This window comes from Astyanax mexicanus, chromosome 18 (assembly GCF_023375975.1).
Source record: "Astyanax mexicanus isolate ESR-SI-001 chromosome 18, AstMex3_surface, whole genome shotgun sequence".
NCBI classification, from domain to species: domain Eukaryota; kingdom Metazoa; phylum Chordata; class Actinopteri; order Characiformes; family Acestrorhamphidae; genus Astyanax; species Astyanax mexicanus.
In genome coordinates, this window is record NC_064425.1 from 44,298,423 (window position 1) to 44,322,723 (window position 24,301).

Genomic DNA, 24,301 nt, shown 5'->3' on the forward strand with positions numbered 1-24,301 from the left:
TTTACCGTGTAGATAAAGTGGTTGTTTCCGCTTCTATAGAAGGATCCTGTGGTTTGAGACAAGATAGTGATCATTCTGAAGAATGAGAGTGGGCAATAGACGTCATGAAGCGTGCATGAACCATTTGACCAGAGGCTAGAAGTGCCCAACACTATACTCTACTATACTCTACTATACTATATTATACTACAGATAGACAGTAGACAGTAGATTAGTACTAAACTGTCCGAAAGGTGCGGTAGAGGTCCTTTGTTATATTTGAGAACGTGGCTGAGCTATTGTAGAAAAGGTCATGTGTGTGTTCACACCTTCGGGAGCAGAGATGGGTGTGAGGATCAGGGTGACACTTTGGCAGATCGACTGGGGGATTTTAGACGTATCTCTGAAGGATGTTGTGTGATGTTGAGACAGGTTTCAGTTGTGGCTCAACGCCGAACAATCGCTCTGTTCTTCCTTCATTGGCTCGTTTCCATCTCCTGACCTTTTGTAAATTGTGGACTGACTGAGTGAGAATGAGTCGATACGGAAACAAATCAGAGAAAGTAAGAGCAGATTCCATAATGTTGGAGGAGGACGTACGTCATTCTTATCAGTAATTTTGTTGATTGTGCTAAAAGAATTAAAATCAGTGCGTGCAAAAGCGTAGGAGAGGGTTTTGCTAAAATGAATTAAAGCCCACTCTATAGTGTCTTAGAACAACATTTGCAAAATTACAGTTATTTCTTCTACAGTTTATTCTTTAGTTAAATCCAACCAAATTTGACTTTACAACCTGGTTTTAGAGCACAATAATTGATTGTGGTGACGGACAGTTCTGGTGGAAACAGGAGAGTTGAGGTGCACATTGAATTCTGCGTGATTTGATCAGCCGTGGTTTTATGTTTTTTGGATACAATCCGGGTTAGCACCCGAACATCCCTTTCAGACAGCTTCCTCTTACAGCGTCCACAGTTAATCCTGTTGGATGTGGTTGGTCCTTCTTGGTGGTATGCTGACATTACCCTGGATACCGTGGCTCTTGATGCATCACAAAGACTTGCTGTCTTGGTCACAGCTGCTCCAGCAAGACGTGCACCAACAATTTGTCCTCTTTTGAACTCTGGTATGTCTCCCATAATGTTGTGTGCATTGTAATATTTAGAGCAGAACTGTGCTCTTACCCTGCTAATTGAACCTTCACACTCTGCTCTAACTGGTACAATGTGCAATTAATGAAGATTGGCCACCAGGCTGCTCCAATTTAGACATGAAACCTCCCACACTAAAATCACAGGTGTTTCAGTTTCCTACACAGTCTATGCACTGTAAAAAAAAAAAAATATATATATATATATATATGTATATATATATGTTATCCTTTAGATTTGACTCAGATAAGTTGTAAATACATGCAATTAATTTTAATATTATTCGACTTAACTGAGTCAAAGCTAGATGATAACTTGAATCAGTAATTTATTGTTCACAAAGAATTTAGTTAATTTATATATATATATATGTGTATTCTCAACATATTTAGCATATATTTATATTGCCATATATAACACTATATAACACTGGTGCAGCATAAGAGTGAACTCATACTGCAACGACTAGGAGCACAGAATAAAGGTAACTTGCTCTTACAGCCCACAACGCCGAGACCTGCCAATCAACACATATATTACACATATATACAACGCATGCCTAGCATAAGGTCACTTTGGGGAACAGAAAAAACAAAGATGTTAAGTATCGGAGAGGCCACACCCAATATGCAAATATATGGTGCCAGGAGCCTATAGGAAAGCTGTATGAACCAACACTGTGGAAAGAGCATTGACAGGTGTAGTATACAGTATTAAAATATGGTTTAAATCCCATCTTTTCATTGGCTCAACAAGAATTTTTTAATTTTCAGGTTGAAGTTCTCTGAACTCATTTTATTTATAGAGTGCTACAATTTCAAACACACACACACACACACACAATTAAAAAAAAATAAAACAGCACTGTTGCTGTTTGACGCTTTTTATATATATATATTTTTTATTTTTTATTAAAGGGGAGGTTTTCTCTACTCTCTCAATGTAGCTACACAAGTACCCATGCACCTAGCGTAAGAGTCCCTTAAAGGGACGCTGTGCAACTTTACTGAATACTGGCTGTTACATCGATTTTGCCAGAACAAGACCAATTGTGCTCTCTCAGGGCTCCAGCAGCTGATGGCGAGCTGCTTGACCAGGATTCGAACCAGGATTTGATTATTTTTGATATCTTTAACATTTAAGTATCCGCTATGAAAACTTCAAATCGTCTTCAGAAGAACAAGTGTGATTAATGTTTTTTTTTTTTTTTACTTTTTTAACTGTTGCTATTAATCTGATTACACTTTTCTTTTTTTTTTTTTTATCGATTGCTGCCACTACATTACCTACACAGTCAGTCTATATACAGAATTAATGCATTCCCCCAGACATGAAGCAGACCAATGAGAGGAAGCTGATGAGTGAGGGGGAGGGGTTGGCCAGAGTGCAGAGTTAGCCATGTAGTGATGTTCTGTCACTCACCTACATTTAGTCCTCCACAGGTCGATGTCATTTCTGGGCAAAGCCACAGTGCATGTGTGTGTATGTGTGTGTGTGTGTTTGTGTTTCAGTGTGTGTGTGTGTGTATCTGAGTGTGTGTGTGTGTGTGTGTGTGTATCTGTAAACTCTAAAAGCCACTTCATCAGGACATGGCCTGAACCTCGAGTGCACTGACTGGTAAGTCTTGGTCTCTCTCTCTCTCTTTCTCTCTCTCTTTTTCTCTATTTTTGGCTCTTTCTGTCTCTCTCTCTCTCTCTCTCTCTCTCTCTCTTTCCTTCTTTCTTCATCTCGTCTTCTTGTTAACAGTAAAGCATCATAGATTTCAAAAGCAGCTTCCGTGCAGAAAAAAGAAAGAGGTGAATTTGATCGTCAGTCTGCTGCTGGTGGGGAGCCGTGGCTTGCAGGCCTGGAGAGGATGTGTCACTGCTGAGAGGTTTTCCCCTTTTTACTCATGATCTCTCTCTCTCTCTCTCTCTTTCTCTCTTTTTATCTCTTTTTCTCTGTCTGGACGTGAAGTCAGCACCTCATTTCAGCACTTTTGTTTTTCAGTAAAGTCGTAAAAAAAAGACGCCTGTCGATCGAACGCCCTGCGAATGACCTTTTAACTTTCAATGCTGAGCGGCAGGTGCGCGCACTGCTAGTGAGTTCTGGAGAAGAGCGTAGTGAAATTATATATGACAAGAAATATATGACTGATCTGATCAGAATGACGCAATATATACGATTTCTTAAGAAATCTACAGCATTCGTCGCCGATTGATGATGCACTAATTATCCGCACGCTCGCATAGACATCAGATATTCAGATAAAGTTATACTGTAGTTCTGATATCGGCCTATCAGACTGTAGGAAGTGCACAGCGGGCGAACGGGTGAGTTTTTCAACTTTTATAATTTGTTTAATCACGTAACTCTTTATTTTTCTTTGATTTTTTTTAAATAATAACTACAGCAGAGAAGGAAATATATAATATATATTATAATATAATATATAATATAATATAAATACAATTAAACCAACCAAGCTTATCAAATAATTAATTAATTAATTAATTAAATAAATAAATATACATACAATATGACTTCAGTACTATGCATTAAATTGTGTTGGGTCACATGGGTCAAATTTCAAAGTGTTTTTTTTTTAAATCAAACAATACAGATTAATAGATATAGATATATAATATAGATAATAGCTCATTTATACCTATAGTAAACATCTGTTGTAGCTTTTCTGCTGAAAACCTTATATATTTTATGTAATCTATGCAATGTATGCATGTCCATCGTTGTTGACCAATAATAAAAAAATAAATAAATAAGTATTTCTATTTGAGTTGATTTTTAGTTTACTACATAATAATTTAAATATTTAAACACTCGAACTAACTCAGTGTTCTTACACTGTGTTAAACGTTCTTAAATATGTTTTAAAGAATGGACCAATAACAGAAATACCTCAAATAAAAATGACCTGAAATAACCTTTTTTTTTTTTTTTTACATTGACTTCCATAGAAAAGTAAAGTAAAGTTGCAAAGTTTTGGAGATACATGTTTTCTTCATTGGACAGCGATGAGATATATGAACAAATCAAAAGTAATATGACTCATATATGTATATATCACTATCACAGCTTATGTGCATATTTTTGAGCAAAAAATATATATTACACATATATTTATATATATATATATAAATATATTAATAAATATATAATAAAGAAATTACTAAAACGACATAGAAAGAATGGGGGGGGGGGGTTCCCATTTGCAGTACAATACTTTAGTATTTCCACGTTTTTTTTTTACAAACATTAAGTACATTCAGAATATATATTTCTCTTTATAGACTCTTTTCATACTAAACATCAACCAATAACTTTTTATCAGCTTTTATTGAAATGTTCATTCAGTTTAATTTAGTTAATTCAGTTAATTTCCTGACTTATAGAAAAGGTCAGATTCTAACAATAGCCAACGATAGACAATTTAGATTTACACCTATAGTACTGTATATATTTGTAATAGCTTTTCTGCCTGTAAACTAACTGTTTCCTGTAACATGTATTTATACTGTATGTACAGTACCTATCAATAGAGAGTTGCACACGCATCCTCAGTTCTAATATTTGTTCTTCATTTGCATTGTTTACTACGCTGTAGATTATTATTAAATATAGTTAAAATATATAAAGGAACAATGCAATATGCAATATGCAATTAGGTGGTACATAAAAAAATGTGCAAAATGAAGGAAAAGCAGTTAATAAGAGCTAAGCACCTCTAGAAGCTCCTTTAAGACGGTTGGAGAACCGTTCCAGGTTCTACCTAAAGCCCAAAGCTTATAGGAGCCAATAATGCCAATAGGAGGCATCAAAACAAAAGGTGCTTAAATATGTTTCAAATAAGAAAACTAAGAAAAAAAGCATATTTATTGAGAAGGAGTGTGTCCAAACTTTTGACTGGTACTGAGAGAGACAGAAGAAGATGATTAAAGGCCCGTAGAATACACACCATTGCACATCTTTGCAAATGAAATAAAAATAAGTAAAAATAAATGTAAAGAATATGATGTTGATAGAGTTGCATTTCCAGTACAACATCTATATCACAGCATTTCTATTAAACAATTAGACATGAATTTATACATAAAAACACAGTAGAGCTTATGTGTCCTCTTTTCTGTCTTTATAGAGCGTTATTCATACTTGTCAACCACTTTTACCATTTCATTTTACACCATTTTTATTGCACTGATCATTTAATATATTTCTTGCCTTAAGAAACAGGTCAAATTGAAACTTTTTTTAAAGCATAGAGATTGATAGACAATACATTTACACCTATGGTTTGTGTATCCGTCATATCTGTTGTAGCCTTTTTCCAAACTGTTAACTGTTATATATATGTATATGTGTGTGAATATATTAACAGCTCTGGAAAAAATGAAGAGAGCACTTCAGTTTCTGAATCAGTTTATCTGATTTCGCTATATATAGGTTTATGTTTGAGTAAAATAAACATTGTAAAATAACATAAAAGATGCAGAGCTTTCAGTCCTCAAATAATGCAAAGAAAACAAGTTCATATTCATAAAGTTTTAAGAGTTCAGAAATAATCAATATTTGGTGGAATAACCCTGGTTTTTAATCACAGTTTTTTTCATGCATCTTGGCATCATGTTTTCCTCCACCAGTCTTACACACTGCTTTTGGATAACTTTATGCTGCTTTACTCCTGGTGCAAAAATCCAATTTTTAAGTGCTCTCTTTTTTTTGTTTCAGTCCAAAATGTGTCCAAAAATTGATAGACAATAAGTTTACACCTCTAGTTTGTGTATCGGTCAGATTTTTCGCAAACTTTTAACTGTTGTATATGTGCGTGAACATATACAATTGCACATATTTGTAGGGAAAAAAATAAATAAATTACTAAAATCGAATAGGAATTGGGGGGTGGCAAATGTTGATGGGTTACATTAACCTTTTCAGAAGCTGGTAACTGTTGTATATGTCTGTGAATATATAGCTTATAATATCACGATATAGATTGTCAGTATATTGTGGTGATTGATCGAGTCAAATGTTTAACTCTTTACTGACCACAGGCCCGTTTCTTCTTACATTAACCTGTTACAGGTTGCAGTTAGTGTGCAGATCCAGGAGCTCAAGTGAATAAACAAACATTTATATATTTATAAATGTGTTGTTTTTATTAATATATATATATATATATATATATATATATATATTGAGATTAAGATGGTCATTAATGGGTCAAATGGGTCAAATTTTAACAATAGATTGAAACTGTTGTAGACTTTTTTCAGAAGCTGTTAATTGTTGTATATTTGCATGAATATATAGCTCATAGTATCACTATGACACCTTATACATCTTTGTACGTATATATTTCTTGTTACATCAAACGCTTTACAGATCGCAGTAAGTGTGCAGATCCAGGAGCTTGAGTCAATAAACGAATGTTTATATGTCTTTATACGTTTTGTGGAGATTAATAGACAATTCATTTACACCTATAGTTTATAAAAACTGTTAATTGTTGTATATTTGTGTGAATATATAGCTTTTAGTATCATTATCATGCCTATGTACATATATATACATATACATATATATGGAACGCTTTACTGACCACAGACCCATGTCTTCTTACAATAAACTGTTACAGTTGCAGTAAGTGTCAGTTGCAGTGGCTAAACAAAGGTTTATATGTCTTTATATGTTTTTAGGTTGTTGTTTTTTGTAGTTTTTGTTGGTTTTATTTGCATATTGAGATTAAGATGGTCGTTAATGTGTCAAATGGGTCAAATTTAAACAATATTTTTAACAAAAGTGAATGATAGACAATAAACTTACACTTATATTTTATGTATCTGTCATATCTGTTGTAGACTTTTTTCAGAAGCTGTTAATTGTTGTATATTTGCATGAATATATAGCTCATAGTATCACTATCACACCTTATACATCTTTGTACGTATATATATTTCTTCTCACATTAAACTCTTTACAGGCTGCAGTTAGTGTGCGTGCAGATCCAGAAGCTCGAGCGAATAGACAAATGTTTATGTATTTATATGTTTATATGTTTTTTGGTTGTTGTTTTGTAGCGTTTTTTTTGTGCATATTGAGATTAAGATGGTTGTTAATGTGTCAAGTGGGTATCAACAGAGATTGATAGACAATTAATTTACACCTGTAGTTTATTTTTTCTGTCATATCTGTTGTAGCCTTTTTAAAAGCTGTTAATTGTTGTATATATTTGCGTGAATATAGAGCTTTTAGTATCATTAGTATCATGAGGACATTTATATATATATATATATATATATATGTAAATATATCTCTTGATTCAAATGTGGAACTCTTTACTGACCACAGGCCCATGTCTTCTTACAATAAACTGTTACAGTTGCAGTAAGTGTCAGTTGCAGTGGCTAAACAAAGGTTTATATGTCTTTATATGTTTTTAGGTTGTTGTTTTTGTAGTTTTTGTTGTTTTTTCTGCATACTAAGATTAAGATGGGCGTTAACGATGCATTTCTCACACTAATATGGTCTAATATTCTTCATAGCATCACTATAGTATCACACCTTTGCACTTTTCAGTTTGCGAGATCGATCCGAGAATGTCAACCACATATATTTACGATAGCTGTTGCTTTTATTTATCTTATTATCTTTTCAGTTGAAGCGTTTTGATTCTGATAAGCAGGGAGACAGATGTTCTGCAGTGGATAGAAACACACTGTGGGACTTCTCAGGGCTCGGTTTCATGTGTCTAGGACAGATATGACGTATTTATTGAAGAACATTGATTATCACACACTGTATTTTACAGCATGTCGTGGATTTAGGCTTTGATGCTTTCAGAAGTGGCCTCATTTCCGCTTCATTGTTGCGTCTGTCAAACCCACGTACACAAAGATCAGCTTCATTTCTTCACAAACCATCACAAACAATATGAGTCGCTGCGCAAAAACGCAACTGTGCGGAGCTGTGCAGCATATTTATCATAAGTATTGCTTTTTTACTTGTGCTAAGCTATTTAGCTTCGTGCTATTCCATCATTTAGCATAATAAAAGCATGGTACAAAAGAGATTTAGAGATTTGCAGATGCTAGACTTTTAATAATATCTACGTTTTGTTGGGAATATATTGCATTTTTTATATTGCAGTTTTATCGCTACAGTAAGACTCTTATATGCCACTGCACTAATGATTATATAATAGCATAATTATCCAATTTAATGCTTTTAATTATTATGAATATTCAGATATTAGAACTGAAATACATTTAATAAAACAACTAATATAAGTTGACATATAAGTGCATTGATGTTCATAGACTTATCTGACAAGGCAAAACGTGCAATGTGCATTATCTGCGTATTTTTAGCATTAGCAAAATGTTTATATTTTATTTTATTTTTTTAATATTGCGGTTATGACCATATGTTGCACGATAGGATGAGATAATGTATTGACCACAACAGGCCTACAGTATAAGATGTTGATATAATATTATTATTTTTTTTTTTAATCTTTTTTAGTATAAATATAAGTATAAATATATCATCACTACCCAATAATTAAAAAAATAAATTATCACAATATATATTTTTTGTCATTTTTTTTGTTTATTATATAATTTAAACACACACAAACTGTTCCTTATACTGTGTTAAAAATTATTGATGAACGAACCAATAGAAATTTTGAAACTTCAAAATGACCTGAAAAGTAGTTGCTTTGGAGATACAGGTTTTTATTGGACAGGTCAATTAGGTTAATACAAATGTTTTATAGTTCATAATAAATAATATTGCATGCTTTATGTGCTTTAATATTCAATATAAACCATATTTATAGAGCAATTGTTAATTAAAATTAAGATAAAGTTTAGAAAAAGGCTAAATTGTGCTGGTAAAAAAAAAAAAAAAAAATATATATATATATATATATATGCAAATGTGATTTGAATTGACTCGATGAATCACTACGGAAAGTATTGTCTGTAGTATTTTCCGAAGTTGCGTTCGGAAGAACACTCATTCACTCATTTACTCATTCGTTAACAGTCTGTAAAACCCGAGTCCAAGCGCGTTGCACAATAAAACAACAGAAAATGTTGATTTCCTTTTCATTTTTAACTTTTCTTTTTTCTTTTTTTTGACAAATAATGCAGAAAATTAAAAAATATATAAAAAATACTTTGAAGAATTGTACCACAATTTCTATCTGAACAACATAGCAAAAGTACCTGCTTTCAATGATTTTTCATTTCATAAATAACTTAAAAGTAACAAATAAAATTTGCATACGTAAAAATACATGTATACACTCATTCATTATTTGTTTTAAAACAAAGTCTAAGCAAGTTTGAAACAAATAAAACAACAACAACAACAAAAAAAGATTTTTCTTTTATTTTTAACTTTCTTTCAACATTTTTATGAAAAAATGAAGGAAATTAAAGATATTTTACTTAAAGAAAAATAATATTCTACCTAAATGTATCTAAATCTACCTAAATACCTAAAAATCTGAACAAAATAGCAAAAGTACATGCTTGCAAGGAGATTTTTATTTTCTGATGTTTGCAGTTTCTACTCTATTATGTTCTAATTTTACTGTTTCTATGTTATTTCTATGTGTATCTATTTATTTTTCCTTTTTTTAACAAGGTGCATTTGCTACTTTTAATCAAATGCAGAAGTGCTTTTATTAACAGTACTACAAAAAGTTGTGAACTAAAATGTGCCATGCCTGGACTGGTGCACAAATCTGTGTCCAAAAAGCAATTTTATAACTACAATATTGCTCTTAAGTAAAAGTGGGTGATAATATTTAATTACTATATCACAATATATAAAGAGATTTCCACTATTCACTATATTTATTGCAGTATTTTTGACACGTAGACCAAATTTATCAGTAGTAGCAGTTTGTAATAAACTGCTACTTAAATATTCTAAAGGTTAGCACTTTGATTTTTATTATATATTGCCAGGAAACTCTATTGAGGATGTGTTTAGGTGCATTAAGAGATGTTAAAGATTTAGAATTAGTTTAGAGCTGCAACATTGCATCAGTTAAACATGGCTAATTACTTTCTGTAACAAAATCTGCAGTTCAACAGTGCACTTTAAGCACTGACCACATTCACCATATAAGGAAAGGTAGTTTATATGAATATATTCAATATTTAAAGGTTTTTTATATATATGGCATTTACTGCAATATAATAATAATAATAATAATAATAATAATAATAATAATAATAATAATAATAATAATAATAATAATAATAATAATTAAAATGCATTAATAGCAGCTATTCAAATACTGTCCTATACTTCTTATCCTACACTATTACCAATTCCTATACTTTTTTACAGTAAAATCAATCCGTAATTAATGATATTTAACAATGTTCTGGATCTTGGTATGTTTCTCAATCAGTTTCTCAGATTTTGCTATTTATAGGTTTATGTTTGAGTAAAATGAACATTGTTTTTTTTTATTCTATAAACTACAGACAACATTTCTCCCAAATTCCCAAATAAAAATATTGTAATTTAGAGCTTTTACTGCTTTGCAGAAAATGAGAAATGTCTGAAATAACAACAAAAAAAAAAGATGCAGAGCTTTCAGACCTCAAATAATGCAAAAATAAAAGTTCATATTCATAAACAGATTTTAATAGTTCAGAAATCAATATTTGGTGGAATAACCCTGGTTTTATTTTTGTTCATGCATCTTGGCATCATGTTCTTCTCCTCCACCAGTCTTACACACTGCTTTTGGATAACTTTATGCTGCTTTACTCCTGGTGCAAAAATTCAAGCAGTTCAGTTTGGTGGTTTAATGGCTTGTGATCATCCAAAATCAAAGAAACTCATTATTTTTAAGCGCTCTATTTTTTTCAGAGCTGTATAATATATCCACAATATATATTTAATAGATCTAGAATAGAAAGCCCATATTTTAGTGATCTACAGCCCACCCGTCAATTGCCTAAATATGAACTAAAACATCCTAAAAATCCTAAAATTAGATAAAGAGAATGCAGATAAACATATTAGATAAACATTATACTTTATATATATATATATATATATATATATATATATATATATATATATATATTTCATAGGAGATAATGTAATGTTTTAGGTTATATTTTTGGAGAAATATAGAAAATTCTTAAAGGTTCACAAATTTTAAGCACACTCTACCACTCAAATGGCTGTATATATTAGGCAGCAAGCGAACAGTCAGTTCCTGAAGGTGATCTGAGCCTCTTTGACAAGAACCAATTAATTTAAAATATTTTCTAAACATCTATTGCCAATGTGTTACAACCCCAATGTTTAATTGCCAATGTTCAACCCCAGAGGTTTTAAATTTTTGGTTAAGTCAAAGAAACTCATAATTTTCAGAGCTGTATATTCACACACCTACAAGAGATGCTGAGAAAGAACGATGATGCACAAATGTTAACCATTACACATGAAAGTGTGCATGAAGTCATTAGCACATTTTACGTTTGTGGTGAATCTTCCCCTGCAGGTAGTGCATGCTAAAATAGGCTAAAATACCATGCATATATATATATATATATATATATATATATTTTTTTTTTTTTACAGTTAAGTATACCAAAGGTACTGAAGCGGCTAAATTGAAAAGACAATTGACCTGTGAGGGGAATTTACAACCTTTCTGCTTCTCAGATCTTCTTCCACTAGTGCAAGTAGTGCAAGGTAAAGCACTTTATCTATTTTAAAAGTGTGCATCATGTAGTCAAATATATATTTGTTGAATAGAAGAAGTTGCTTATGCTTCCCTTTATGCTAAGAAAGGAATATACAAAATGGTTTGAGGTGAATGCAAATTAGTTCTACATACATAAATACATATATATATAAATACATATACACAAAATATATACATAAATATATTCTCTTTGCAAAGCAACACCACTCTTTGCTGCTACACAAAAGTGCTGTCCTATTGCTTCAAACACTTCCTACAATATTTTATCAGTATTTTATCAGGGTTGAGTTGACTTTATTGGTGGCCAGTCAAATGTATTTTTGATATACTGTACAGTAAAACAATACAAAACTGTTACGAAATAATACATTAATGATGCTTCATTAAACACGGAACTACAGCATTAATTATTGTTGCTTTCACATTACAAGTGAATCATTTGTTAAGATGAACAATAAATCATATACTTCATTATTATCATATATTTTACTAATGTTAAGTAAACAAGTAACAACTGCTTTAGTGCTTTAGTTAATCTTCTTGTTGTTTGCTTGTGTACTGCAGCAGTTATGCATGCGGTAATCGTTATATATTTATATTTAAGTAAATATTCGTCTGGATGGAGCTTCATTTCATCAAAAAAAAACTTACATACACTGTCAATATATATGAATATATACTGTATATATATATATATCATTTATCAATGGTTACTAATTAGGTTGTAAATGCCTTAAAAATCATTATCAATCAGTTATAACACATACGTAGAAAGGGCAACAATGACCTGTTGTTTGCCAAACAGTGAACTCACAGCCATCTATATTGTTGCTATATATATTTCCTATGTATGTGTTATAACTGATTATTAATGATAATTAATTTAAGGCATTTACAACCTAACTAGTAATAACCATTAATAAACTATGGGTAAAGCATTTATAAACCCTTTATAAAGCTAGTCTTATTGTAAAGTTGTACCAAAAGAAGTAACTGGCTACCACTGCATGTGCAAGTGTTATCACAACCACATATATTTGTAACTAATATTTAATTCATATATATTTAACAGTTACTGTATGCATAACTGCAGCATATAAGCAAATTGTTGATGTATTACCTCACGTCTTATTGTTGGTAATTAATGCATTAATTCATGTTAATTGTCTAATGTAAAGTGTTATCTTAAGGGCTTCACGACTACAGTGAGAATTAAAGGGTTAAGTCCATCTGATGTCAATTCCCGTAATTTGGAAAATGACCTCTAACACTTCACCACATCTACTTTCCACCCAATCTGTCATCATCACAGCCAGACTGAGGGGGAGTGATCGTATCATTAATATGCACTTCTGATGGTTCTGCACTTATTAACACATTCTTTCCTTAAGAACAACTTTCTTTAAGATCATCCTACATCCTCACCTCCCCCCTTTAAAGTGTGTGATGCTAAATGCAATCAAATCCTCACAGCAACGCACGTAAATCTAGTAGTGAGTCTTCCCTGGATGCTAGAGACAGTTACTTCAACAAAATGAAACTTCAGTTCTAGTAAAACAGTAAAAAAATATATATTAGCAGCATTTGTATAGTGTACATATAGTGTGTGAGGTGTGTATGTGTGTGTGTGTGTGTGTGTGTGATGTGTGTCTTTATCCAATAGATATTTGTTCAAATATATTTGATAAAAATCTATATTTTGCATTAATTGCATTTGCACAAATCTGGATTTGGTTCATGGAACTTGTGAAACACAATTGATTAAATTGATGAAAATAAAAGATACAGTGCCTTGCAAAAGTTTCAGTTTTGAAACGTAAAGATATGAAATTGTATTTTTTTGTGGGACACATTCGTCATCAGTCCTTTAGGTCAAACATTGGATCATTTAGAGATCCTCACTGAACTTCTGGAGTGAGTTTGCTGCACTGAAAGTATATATATTTTTTTTTAAGTTTAAAATATCTAATAAATTTCATTTTACATTTCACGATTGTGTCCCACTTGTTGTTGATTCTTCACAAAAAAATACAATTTCATATCTTTATGTTTGAAGCCTGAAATGTGGCAAAAGATTAAAAAAAAGTTCAAGGGGGTCGAATACTTTTGCAAGGCACTGTAAAAGTCATGCCATGAATTCCAGCAGGATTCTCATATTTTATGGCGCACCGGATTATAAGGTGCATTAAGGGACACTAGTAAGGATGCCTAAATCGAAGTGAGCAAGGGGGTCGCCATGTTTCTCTTCTAATGGGGAAGCTGGGGGAAACGCCTAAATAAACAAAACTGTAATTCTTATAAAAATATATAGATATTATAAATATTTTAAAGTTAAATGAGCGCTGGATGTTAATCTACACAGATTTCTACAATTTATACAAAAGGAGCACCAGATTATAGGACATACTGTCAATTTCTGAAATAAATAATTAAAGAATTTTAAGTGTGCTTAATAGTTAGAAAAATAGGATACTTTAAAAATATTTTTGAGCAGTTTTTATCTAGTTATTGTTCTGTGACACTGTTACCCTTAAAAGAGTCATATTACATATCAAGAGCAAAATTTACTTTTTTGTGCTTTTTTTCACTTATAAACACCCAAGATTTTTCTGTGAATCAGTTGAAAGAATTTGCTGTAAGGAATCCTAATCTTCTATAGGGCATTTTTGATGGCTCCCTTATTTGTGACATCACAATAAGGTTACCTGTATGGAACCACCCTGGCTCCAAACCTCACCTGCCAACCCTTTCCAGAGCCCCGCCCACTAGATCAGTAGAAGAAACACCCTATTTATTTGGTTTTGGTTGAGAAAATCAACTTAAATTCAGTACCCAGCAGGATTATGCAGTAGACTTTGTCTGAGGGAGGGATCTGTACCTACTCTCCATGGCAACTTAGTGCTTCTATCTCAGTTAAGCATGAACTAGCTTGTTCATGTTTTGCTGTTTAGCACAAGCTAATGCTAATTTGGGGTAAACGCTTAGCATAAACGTGGGGCCTGGCCAGCAATATATAATATGGAAATATAGAACTGGTGAGATCCTTATTAAATATTGATTTTAAAATGAAGTTCGTTTCACAATTTTATGATTTTACTCGATATGTTTTGATATTAGAAGATTTACTTCTATTGCTTTTACAATTATGCTATGTTTCTTATAAATTAAAAACATGAAAGCTTTTTATGTAATGCTTGAATAGAAAAGGAAATTGAATAGGGGTTTAAACACAGCCATGTAACACGTCTGTCTTTACTCTGAATGCCCCCTAATTTGCCTCTGTTCCAGAACTAGAGCGTACGGCAGTTCTGCGAGTTCTCCGTAATCCTGTGACGTTTGGCCCCGTAATCAAACGATGTACCACTCACCACATCACACTGTTACTACAGTAGATGTGTATCTTAACCAACCTACTGTATCACTTTGATACAGTTGTTGTTGATCAAACAAACTCTGAGCTTTGTCTTATGAGAAGCTGCGTACAGGCATTAGTCACAGTTTCATATTCTGAGCAGGTCTGTGGCTTCAGCTCCGATCTGTCGAGCCAAATTTCAGAGATGATGCAAACTGCGAAAGCTGCTCTCCGGCTGAGTCTCCGGCGAGACGAGCAGACGCACCTCCTACAGTCTGCTTCGCTCAGATGACACACATCGCTTTCTCTGTAAAAATGAGCAGGAATTGCCCTTAAACAACAGCGGCAGACTTTCAGACCGTTATCTATAGTTTGCTGGCTGGCAGATTATGTAGGGTAAAGGTGCATCAAAAGCATAAACAGCCTTTTATATTGTGAGATTGAGTGGGACGCCTTGCTTACAGTAACACAGGAAAACAAACTGTCTGTATTGATTACTTTATTGATTACTTTATATAATGACCTCGTTTCTTTCACCTTATCTTATTATCTTATCTCTTCTGAAGCATCAAGGTCTTTTTAGAGTGCTTAAAACTTCTAATGTACAGCAGAAGATTACTTTAGATAGAATATTTCTAAAAATTGGTAGACACTTACCTTTAATGTACACCTTTAAAGGAGAAAATTTGACCTTAGTGTTGTAAAACATGAAAAAGAGTATTCTCCTTTGTTGAATAGCCCATCTCTGCTCTCCCACAGCTTTCTGAGCTCCACTAATGTTGTGCTTTTGCCCAGGACTCTGCACAACGACCATATTGGGGCATATTTTGCCCAGATAAATGACTTTTTACACCGTTATCCAGCTCAAAGTAGCTCCGCAACTCTTTGGTAGAATCCAGAGAGCCCTGACATTTAAAATGAGGCACTAATAACTTAAAAAGTTCACAATAAGCTTATTAAAAAAACTCTATTTACATCCCATAGCGCTAGGTTCGATTTCGTCTGAGGGAGGGATCTATACCTACTCTAGCTTTAGCTCCTGGTGCCGCCATCACTGTACTGATAATGACAGACATATATACATAGAATCCACATAGCCTGCCTCCACAGGCTCTGCCGAGTCTAAGTATACGTGTCTATGTACACTCAACAGTACACTGTAAGCCTGGATAAGTTGCATTTACTTAATTTTTTTTTTTTTTTTAGAAAATCAGTTGCCTTAAGAATTTTAAGTAATGTTAACTCAAAAAACTTCAGTTTATTTGACAAAAAAAAGTTTAGTTATTTTGCCTTTCTTTGTTAAATCAATTGCTTTGCATAATAATTCTACTTCAAATTTTTTGTCCGACGAATAAAATAGATTTGTATTTAGTCCTCCTTTTTTCATTTCATTTAAATAAAATATAGATTTTTTTTAAATATAGAAAATACTGTTGAGTAAACAGTAGAGCATATAGACAAAAGAAAAATGCTTGTTCTTACAGCCTACAACACAGAGACCAGCCAGTTTATCATCATAATATATGATCTACAAGTTTATCTAAGTGGAGGAAACACAAAGTATGTGAATAGATTGTGCCAGAAGCCAATAGAAAAGAAGCTGCCAATGGCAACAGAATAAACTTAGTTATTATAAGTTGATTTAACTCAAAGATTTCCAGTGTATAGCGCATTTAAAGGAAAGCACCAGATCCCCAGCTCTGATATATATGCCAGCAGATGCCGAACCATTTGTGCTCGCTCTGACTCTGGCTGCTGATGGTGAAGCAATCTAGGACTTTAACTAGTGATCTTCTGGCCATAGTGTCAGTGTCTTCTTCGTCTGCTGAGCCCCTAAAGTGCTTACAGAATCTGGATTTAATATTTGACGTTTCCTTACAAATGTGATCATTCCTTACACTTACAAATCTATATCTTTAACAGGCTTCTTTATGGATCCAACAATAGCATTTCTATGGCATTTATTAAAGTTCTACTTACAGGAGGTTTTTTTGTAAATAAATAAATATATATATATATATATATATATATATATATATATATATATATATATATATATATATATATATATACTTTTTTAACTAGTGATGCTGAGCCTCCAGTATACCATGTAAACTTATTGTCATATGGCCTGTGTTTTTTATTTTAGTTATTTCGTAATGAATTAATATAAAATAAAATAAAAAAATAAAAAAAAAAATATATATATAAATACTTTCTAGAATAAGATACAAACCCATATTGAGTTCCAGCCACATAATACTGCATATAAATAGGTAAATAAATATTATCAAGCTTAATATTAACTAAATATAGATGTTGAATGCACTTAAATGTTACTTTACTTAATTTCTCCCCCCTATGCCTAATCTTAACCTAATCTTAACCTTATCCTAAACCTTACTCCGGTCCTTACCCTAGTCCAAGTTCTTATACTAACCCTAAACCTAGTACTATTGAGATTCTGAGAATCACACTGCTGAGTTTCATCTGTTTGTTCACAATTTGCAAATCTGCAAAAAGAAAAGTGTGTAAGTGTGAAACATCTTTCAGAGGTTGTGAGGAACTTCAATCGGTGGAAAGATTTTTCACATTCACACATCTCATTTTCAAACGTTTAAAAAAGGGACCAAATGTGGTTAGTCACTGTCATCGCTCTGAAAATCACCAATAGCTTCTTCATTTTTAGGAGTGTTTTCACACCTTTTAACAAATCAGTTAACAAGTTTCTTAGAGCGCTTTACTGCTTGTTATACAGTTTAACACAAGGAAAAAGTTGAAAAAAATGTGTCAAAAAAACGAATTTTCCCTTTTTATAAAACTGTCTGTAATAACTGTGTACTTACACAGTAACAATTTATTTAATAAGTGTAACTACTGATGGAGTTTGAATTGGAACAGCTTGATTTTTTTATTGTGGTTGAAATAAGTGAATATAAGTGAATATATATATACATTACACTTATATGTCGTATTTGTGACAATAGCCATTAGATTTCCAGATTTCCATTAAGGCTTGGTGCAGCAGCATTAGGATTAGCAGCTAACCATTAGCAGCTAACCAAGTTAGCGCTAGTAAATGTGATCCAAGGCACAAAGGTAAGAGAATGTAGATTTAGGAGTCTTGACCAAGGACTCTTATTAGAAGAGACCAATCAGAATGCAAATCCCACCTCCCACAGAGCGCAGTGATAGGTATAGTGATCAAGAAAAAAAAACAATCAGGATATTAAATCCCACCCACATAGAACACTGATAGGTCTACTGAACCCAAGATGAGACCAATCAGAATGTAGATCAAGCCCAAAGAGTGCAGTAATTGGTCTACTGAGCACAAAAACAGACCAATCAAAATGCAAATCCCACCCACAGGGTGCAGTGATAGGTCTACTGAGCATAAAAAGAGACCAATCAGGATGCAAACCTTGCCCACAGAGCACAGTCATAGGTCTACTGAGCACAAGAAGAGGCCAATCAGGATGTAAATCCAACCCAGAGACTGCAGTGATAGGTCTACTAAACACAAAAAACAGACTAATCAGGATGTAAATCCCACCCAAGGAGTGCAGTGATAGGTCTACTGAGCAAAAGAAGAGACCAATCAGGATGTAAATCCCACCTACAGAGCGCAGTGATAGGTCTACTGATCAGTAAAAGAGACCAATTAGGATGCAAATCCCACGTACACAGAGCGCAGTGATAGGTCTACTAAGCATGAAAATAGACCAATCAGGATGTAAATCCCACCCAAGGAGTGCAGTGATAGGTCTACTGAGCACAAGAAGAGACCAATCAGGATGTAAATCCCGCCCACAGAGTGCAGTGATTGGCCTACTGATCAGGAAATAAGACCAATCAGGATGTAAATCCCGCCCACAGAACACGGTGATAGGTCTAGTGAGTGTGAGTCTTCTGAGTTTTGACCAATGACTCTTACGAGAAGAGACCAATCAGGATGTAAATCCTGCCCACATGTACAGTGATAGGTCTACTGAGCACAACAAAATCCCATATGTCCATCACACATTTGCTTTCTCACCCAAAAAAGTTGCAAGAGCAGCCCAATATACTGTTTTTTTGCTTAAAAAAAAAAAAAAAAGATAATGGATGTATAAACAAGGAGGTGGTCATAATGTTATGCTTGATCAGGCTGGGGAATCAAGGACGTGTGGGACTGTAGTTGGAGTATCATCTCTGCATTAAACTGCATTAAATCAATTAGCCTACATAAAATGCAGTTTAGCCTGCGTCATTTTTGAAAGAATTGTAAAAATGCTAACTGAAGACACTCTTTTTGCAGTATGAGTATGTAACACATCAAAACAATGTCCTGACCTTCTTTAGTTTGTGATAACATCATTATAATTGTATGCAAATTGATTAGAATTGTCGTGGGAGAACAAAAAGAGCTCGGGTATATTGACTTCATCAGCCACGGAAAAAGCTCATCACTAAAGCTTGACGTAAACCGTGGAAGATCTAGAAATTAATGTGGCTTGTTTTGCACATGTCTTTGAGCCCCAACATCAAGAATGAAAGAGAAAGATAAAAAGAGAACTGAGCCAATCATGTTAACTTTTTTTGTTGGACAATATATTTTCCCAGAAACCATCAAATTCTCCAGTACCATAAATGATACTACTGTAATTTGAAATGAACTTTTATGCCACTATTATACTGATAATATACTTTACACCCTTTAATGAATAAATTAACTTTTTTTAAACATTGTGGTTGTAACACATTGGCAATAGATGTTTAGAAAATATTTTAAATTAATTGGTTCTTGTCAAAGAGGCTCAGATCACCTTCAGGAACTGACTGTTCGCTTGCTGCCTAATATATACAGCCATTTGAGTGGTAGAGTGTGCTTAAAATTTGTGAACCTTTAAGAATTTTCTATATTTCTCCAAAAATATAACCTAAAACATTACATTATCTCCTATAAAATATTATTAAATATATCCTAAAAATATATGGATTCTCTTTATCTAATTTTAGGATTTTTAGGATGTTTTAGTTCATATTTAGGCAATTGACGGGTGGGCTATAGATCACTAAAATATGGGCTTTCTATTCTAGATCTATTAAATATATATTTCGGATATATTATACAGCTCTGAAAAAAATAGAGCGCTTAAAAATAATGAGTTTCTTTGATTTTGGATGATCACAAGCCATTAAACCACCAAACTGAACTGCTTGAATTTTTGCACCAGGAGTAAAGCAGCATAAAGTTATCCAAAAGCAGTGTGTAAGACTGGTGGAGGAGAAGAACATGATGCCAAGATGCATGAAAAAAACTGTGATTAAAAACCATCAGGGTTATTCCACCAAATATTGATTATTTCTGAACTTTATATAATTTTTAAACTTTATGAATATGATATGAACTAATATTTCTTTTTAGTTATTTCAGCCATTTCTAATTTTCTGCAAATAAATGCTCTAATTTACAATATTTTAGGGGGGAATTTGGGAGAAATGTTGTCTGTAGTTTCTAGAATAAAAAAAATAACGTTCATTTTACTCAAACATAAACCTATAAATAGCAAAATCAGAGAAACTGATTCAGAAACTGAAATGCTCTCTTATTTATTTATTTATTTTTCAGACCTGTATATCACATATTTGACCTGTTCAATATAAAGCCAGCTAAACCATGTAAATGTCTAATGTAAGTGTTGAACACTGTGCATCTCCCATTGGTAGGTAGTTTCAATTTCACACTTTTGTAGACTACACTGCAGTAAAGGTCTAAATTTAACATTTCTTCACACACTTACGTCTGATTGTAATAAACATGTTTCTTCATGGAACCAGCATTGTTCATAGAACTATTTTAAGCACGAGCTTCATTTACAATAAAGCAAAGAGCATCATTGGTTAAATACTTGGCCGTTGTTAAGTCAGTTCTTTATTTTTGTCTTAAGTCCAACAAATGACTATTTTTAAGGTGTGTGAACACATAACGGATATATTTTGTGATCTTTAAATTTCTTCAATTCGTCTATTTCATAATCAGTAACCAGTTGTGTGTTAAAAATCAGAAAGTGCTCAAAATTTCCAAAAAACATTGGATTCTATAAAACAGTGGCCTTTTTTGGATAATTCCTTAATATTTTTAGATATTTTCTGTGAATAAATAAGGGTTAATTTACAGTTACAGTAGATAAAGAAACACCAGCACTGTAATCTGTTGTACCCATACTGCTCTGTTATTAATCTACAGTTACAGTAGATACAGAATCACCAGTACTGTAATCTGTTTTATCCGTACTGCTCTGTAATTAATCTACAGTTACAGTAGATACAGAATCACCAGCACTGTAATCTGTTGTTCCCATACTGCTCTGTTATTAATCTACAGTTACAGTAGATACAGAATCACCAGCACTGTAATCTGTTTTATCCGTACTGCTCTGTAATTAATCTACAGTTACAGTAGATACAGAATCACCAGCACCGTAATCTGTTGTACCCATACTGCTCTGTAATTAATCTACAGTTACAGTAGATACAGAATCACCAGCACCGTAATCTGTTGTACCCATACTGCTCTGTAATTAATCTACAGTTACAGTAGATACAGAATCACCAGCACCTTAAACTTTTGAACCCATACTGCTTAGTTGACTGGCGTCGACACAACACCAGTTCTTTTTTCTTCTTCTATTGTTTAATGGCTGATGATTATGATGATAGCCTGCCTTAGCTTTGTACAATATTGATCTGTAAGTCTGAACCATTCAAGAAAGTTTTTTTTTTTTTTTGTTTGTTTTTTTAACTCTGCATACAAACCGAAACATGGTTCATTTGATCGATACTGTAAAACCACCTCTTTTTTTTTTTGGTCAGACCAGTTTGATTTGATTTGGACTTAAAATGTAATCCAAGAAAAGTGGTTTCTCTTAAACAGTGGCTTTACATCCATTGTTCTTTTTGAGTAATTGAGAAACATGTTTCTTCATTGAACCAGCATCTTTTCTTTTCTTTTCTTCAGGTTGAATGGAGAGTCCCAGCCTGTGGTCTACCTTGAACACCTTCCCCACTTTTCCTCGCCCATTCTCCGCAATCCAGTCGTCTCTCTTTTCCCGAGTGAGCTGAGATGATCCGTATTCACAACCCCCATCATTTACCCTTCTTGCGCCAGACGGAGACATTTCTGCAGAGGGGGACCCTCTGCGACACTGTCCTCATGGTGGACGGTCACGTCTTCAAAGCTCATGCCTTGGTTCTTGCCTGGGCCAGCAAGAACCTCGAGCGGCAGCTCACCAGCCAGAACCCAGGACTCGGTTATCGCTGCAGCGTAGGCAACGTTTCTCCCCAGACACTGAAGCAAATCCTGGACTATGTGTACAGCGAGTGGGTGGAGGTTCCTGAAGGGGACCTTCCAGAGCTTCTGAGGGGAGCTCAGCACCTGGAGGTCCAGTCACTTGTGGAGCAGTGTCAGGTGCAGATGAGCGTCCTGGAAGCAGAGCAGAGGCTGTCCCCTGACGTCAATGTGGGACATTGTGATTCAAAAGCAAGACAGAAAATCCCCTCTTCTGATGAGGCATCCCCTCTCAGTTCTTCTTTAGATTCTCCACCTGTGACACACTCAGACCTCTCAGAAAGGTCAGGGCATGTCTCGAGTCCATCACCTCCTCCACCTCCACCACCACAGAAGCCCTCCTTGCCCATGGCTCTCCCTGAGCCACCTACTGCACCTTCCAGAGAAGTCATCTTCTCCAGCTTGTCCACGTCGCCAACTCCAACCCCGCCTCTCCACTGGTCCTCTCTAAACCCGTCTCGCCGGATGGTCCTCAGCTATAGAGACATCATGGCGGTCCACACTCTCCGAGCTTCCCAGCAGATGATGGCATGTTCCTACCCCACGCCCATGTATCCCTTTTTCCACCGGTCCATCCAACCCCAGGTCCCTTCCTCCCTTCTGGGCTACTCGGCTCTCGTCCATCCCTACAACCACCTCCTCCGCCCCAGACCTCTGGCTTTGGACAGTCCACTGGTGCCAGGCCTCAAGGGGAAGAGCGATGCAATCACGGCAGCTCTGGCTGGAGGAGAACAGGACCGGGAAAGGTAAGGAAACAGTGAGGGACAGTTTCCCAGAGATGGATTTATAAATAGTAATAGACTATATTTTAATTTTAATGGAAAATGTCCTATTAAAATGCAAAATTCTAGTCCAAGACAAGATTTAATCCCTGTCTGGAAAATTGCTTTTAAAGATTTAAAAGGTCTATTGATAAGAGTCTCCAAGTAGAACCTTTTTTTTATTTGTATTACATCATGTAGTAACTTAAAAGAATGGCTCCCTATTTACTATTTATTAATTTTTCCTTGAGTGTTCGAATCACAAAGGGGAATTCGAGCGTGATTTTGAGGGCACTAAAAACTCCCATAATGCATCATGATTTGGAATAAACATCGCTGCTTACTACACAAGCTGAATCTGTCCCAGAATGCATTGCAAGTCTCACTACTCAGCAACAAACAGCTGAACAAAGGAAGCAGACAGCGAGCCACCAGGGTTGCCAGATTGTTCCAATGGGATTTTGATAAAAGCAATTCACTGGGAGAAAACTGTTTAAAATCCACCAAAACAGCTGATGTTCAGCATATATCACTAATTCCAAAAAACAAAATGATATTGAAATTATATTTATCTGCATGTTTGTATTGCATATATATATTTTTTTCTCTTGTGCAATGAATTCATCCATTTCTTAACTATTTAACAAAGTGTATTACTGTCATAAGTACTGTATTATAAAGTGTTACCGTAATAATAGTTCATTTATTTGTATTTATTTAGTTAAGCTGCACTACTATAATTTATCATATTGTTTTTTTATTTTTTTTGTGGCTGGTCTATAGCTGCTTGTCACCTGAGTCGTAGCAGACTTCACTGCTTCACTCTCTGCGTGATGCATCACTCTTTTACTGTGGTAAAATCAGCGTAACTCGAGGCCCCAAGTGGCTTGTTGCTCTGCTATAAACACCCCACTCGCTGATTACCAGAGCGCTTTGAAGCCTCAAAATCTACCACTGCGCTGCACGGATGGCGTACACACT

At 34.1% G+C, this 24,301-nt stretch overlaps 1 protein-coding gene across 1 annotated transcript in view; it reads left to right on the plus strand.

Moving 5' to 3' along the window:
• The first annotated feature begins 2,821 nt into the window (after positions 1–2,821).
• Positions 2,822–24,301, plus strand: part of zbtb32 (zinc finger and BTB domain containing 32) — a 38,393-nt gene continuing 16,913 nt past the window's right edge. The window contains exons 1-2 of the mRNA XM_022687169.2: positions 2,822–3,439; positions 22,230–23,305. Coding sequence (XP_022542890.2) covers positions 22,335–23,305 — 971 coding nt within the window. The 5' untranslated portion in view covers positions 2,822–3,439; positions 22,230–22,334. The remainder of the gene's footprint in view (positions 3,440–22,229; positions 23,306–24,301) is intronic.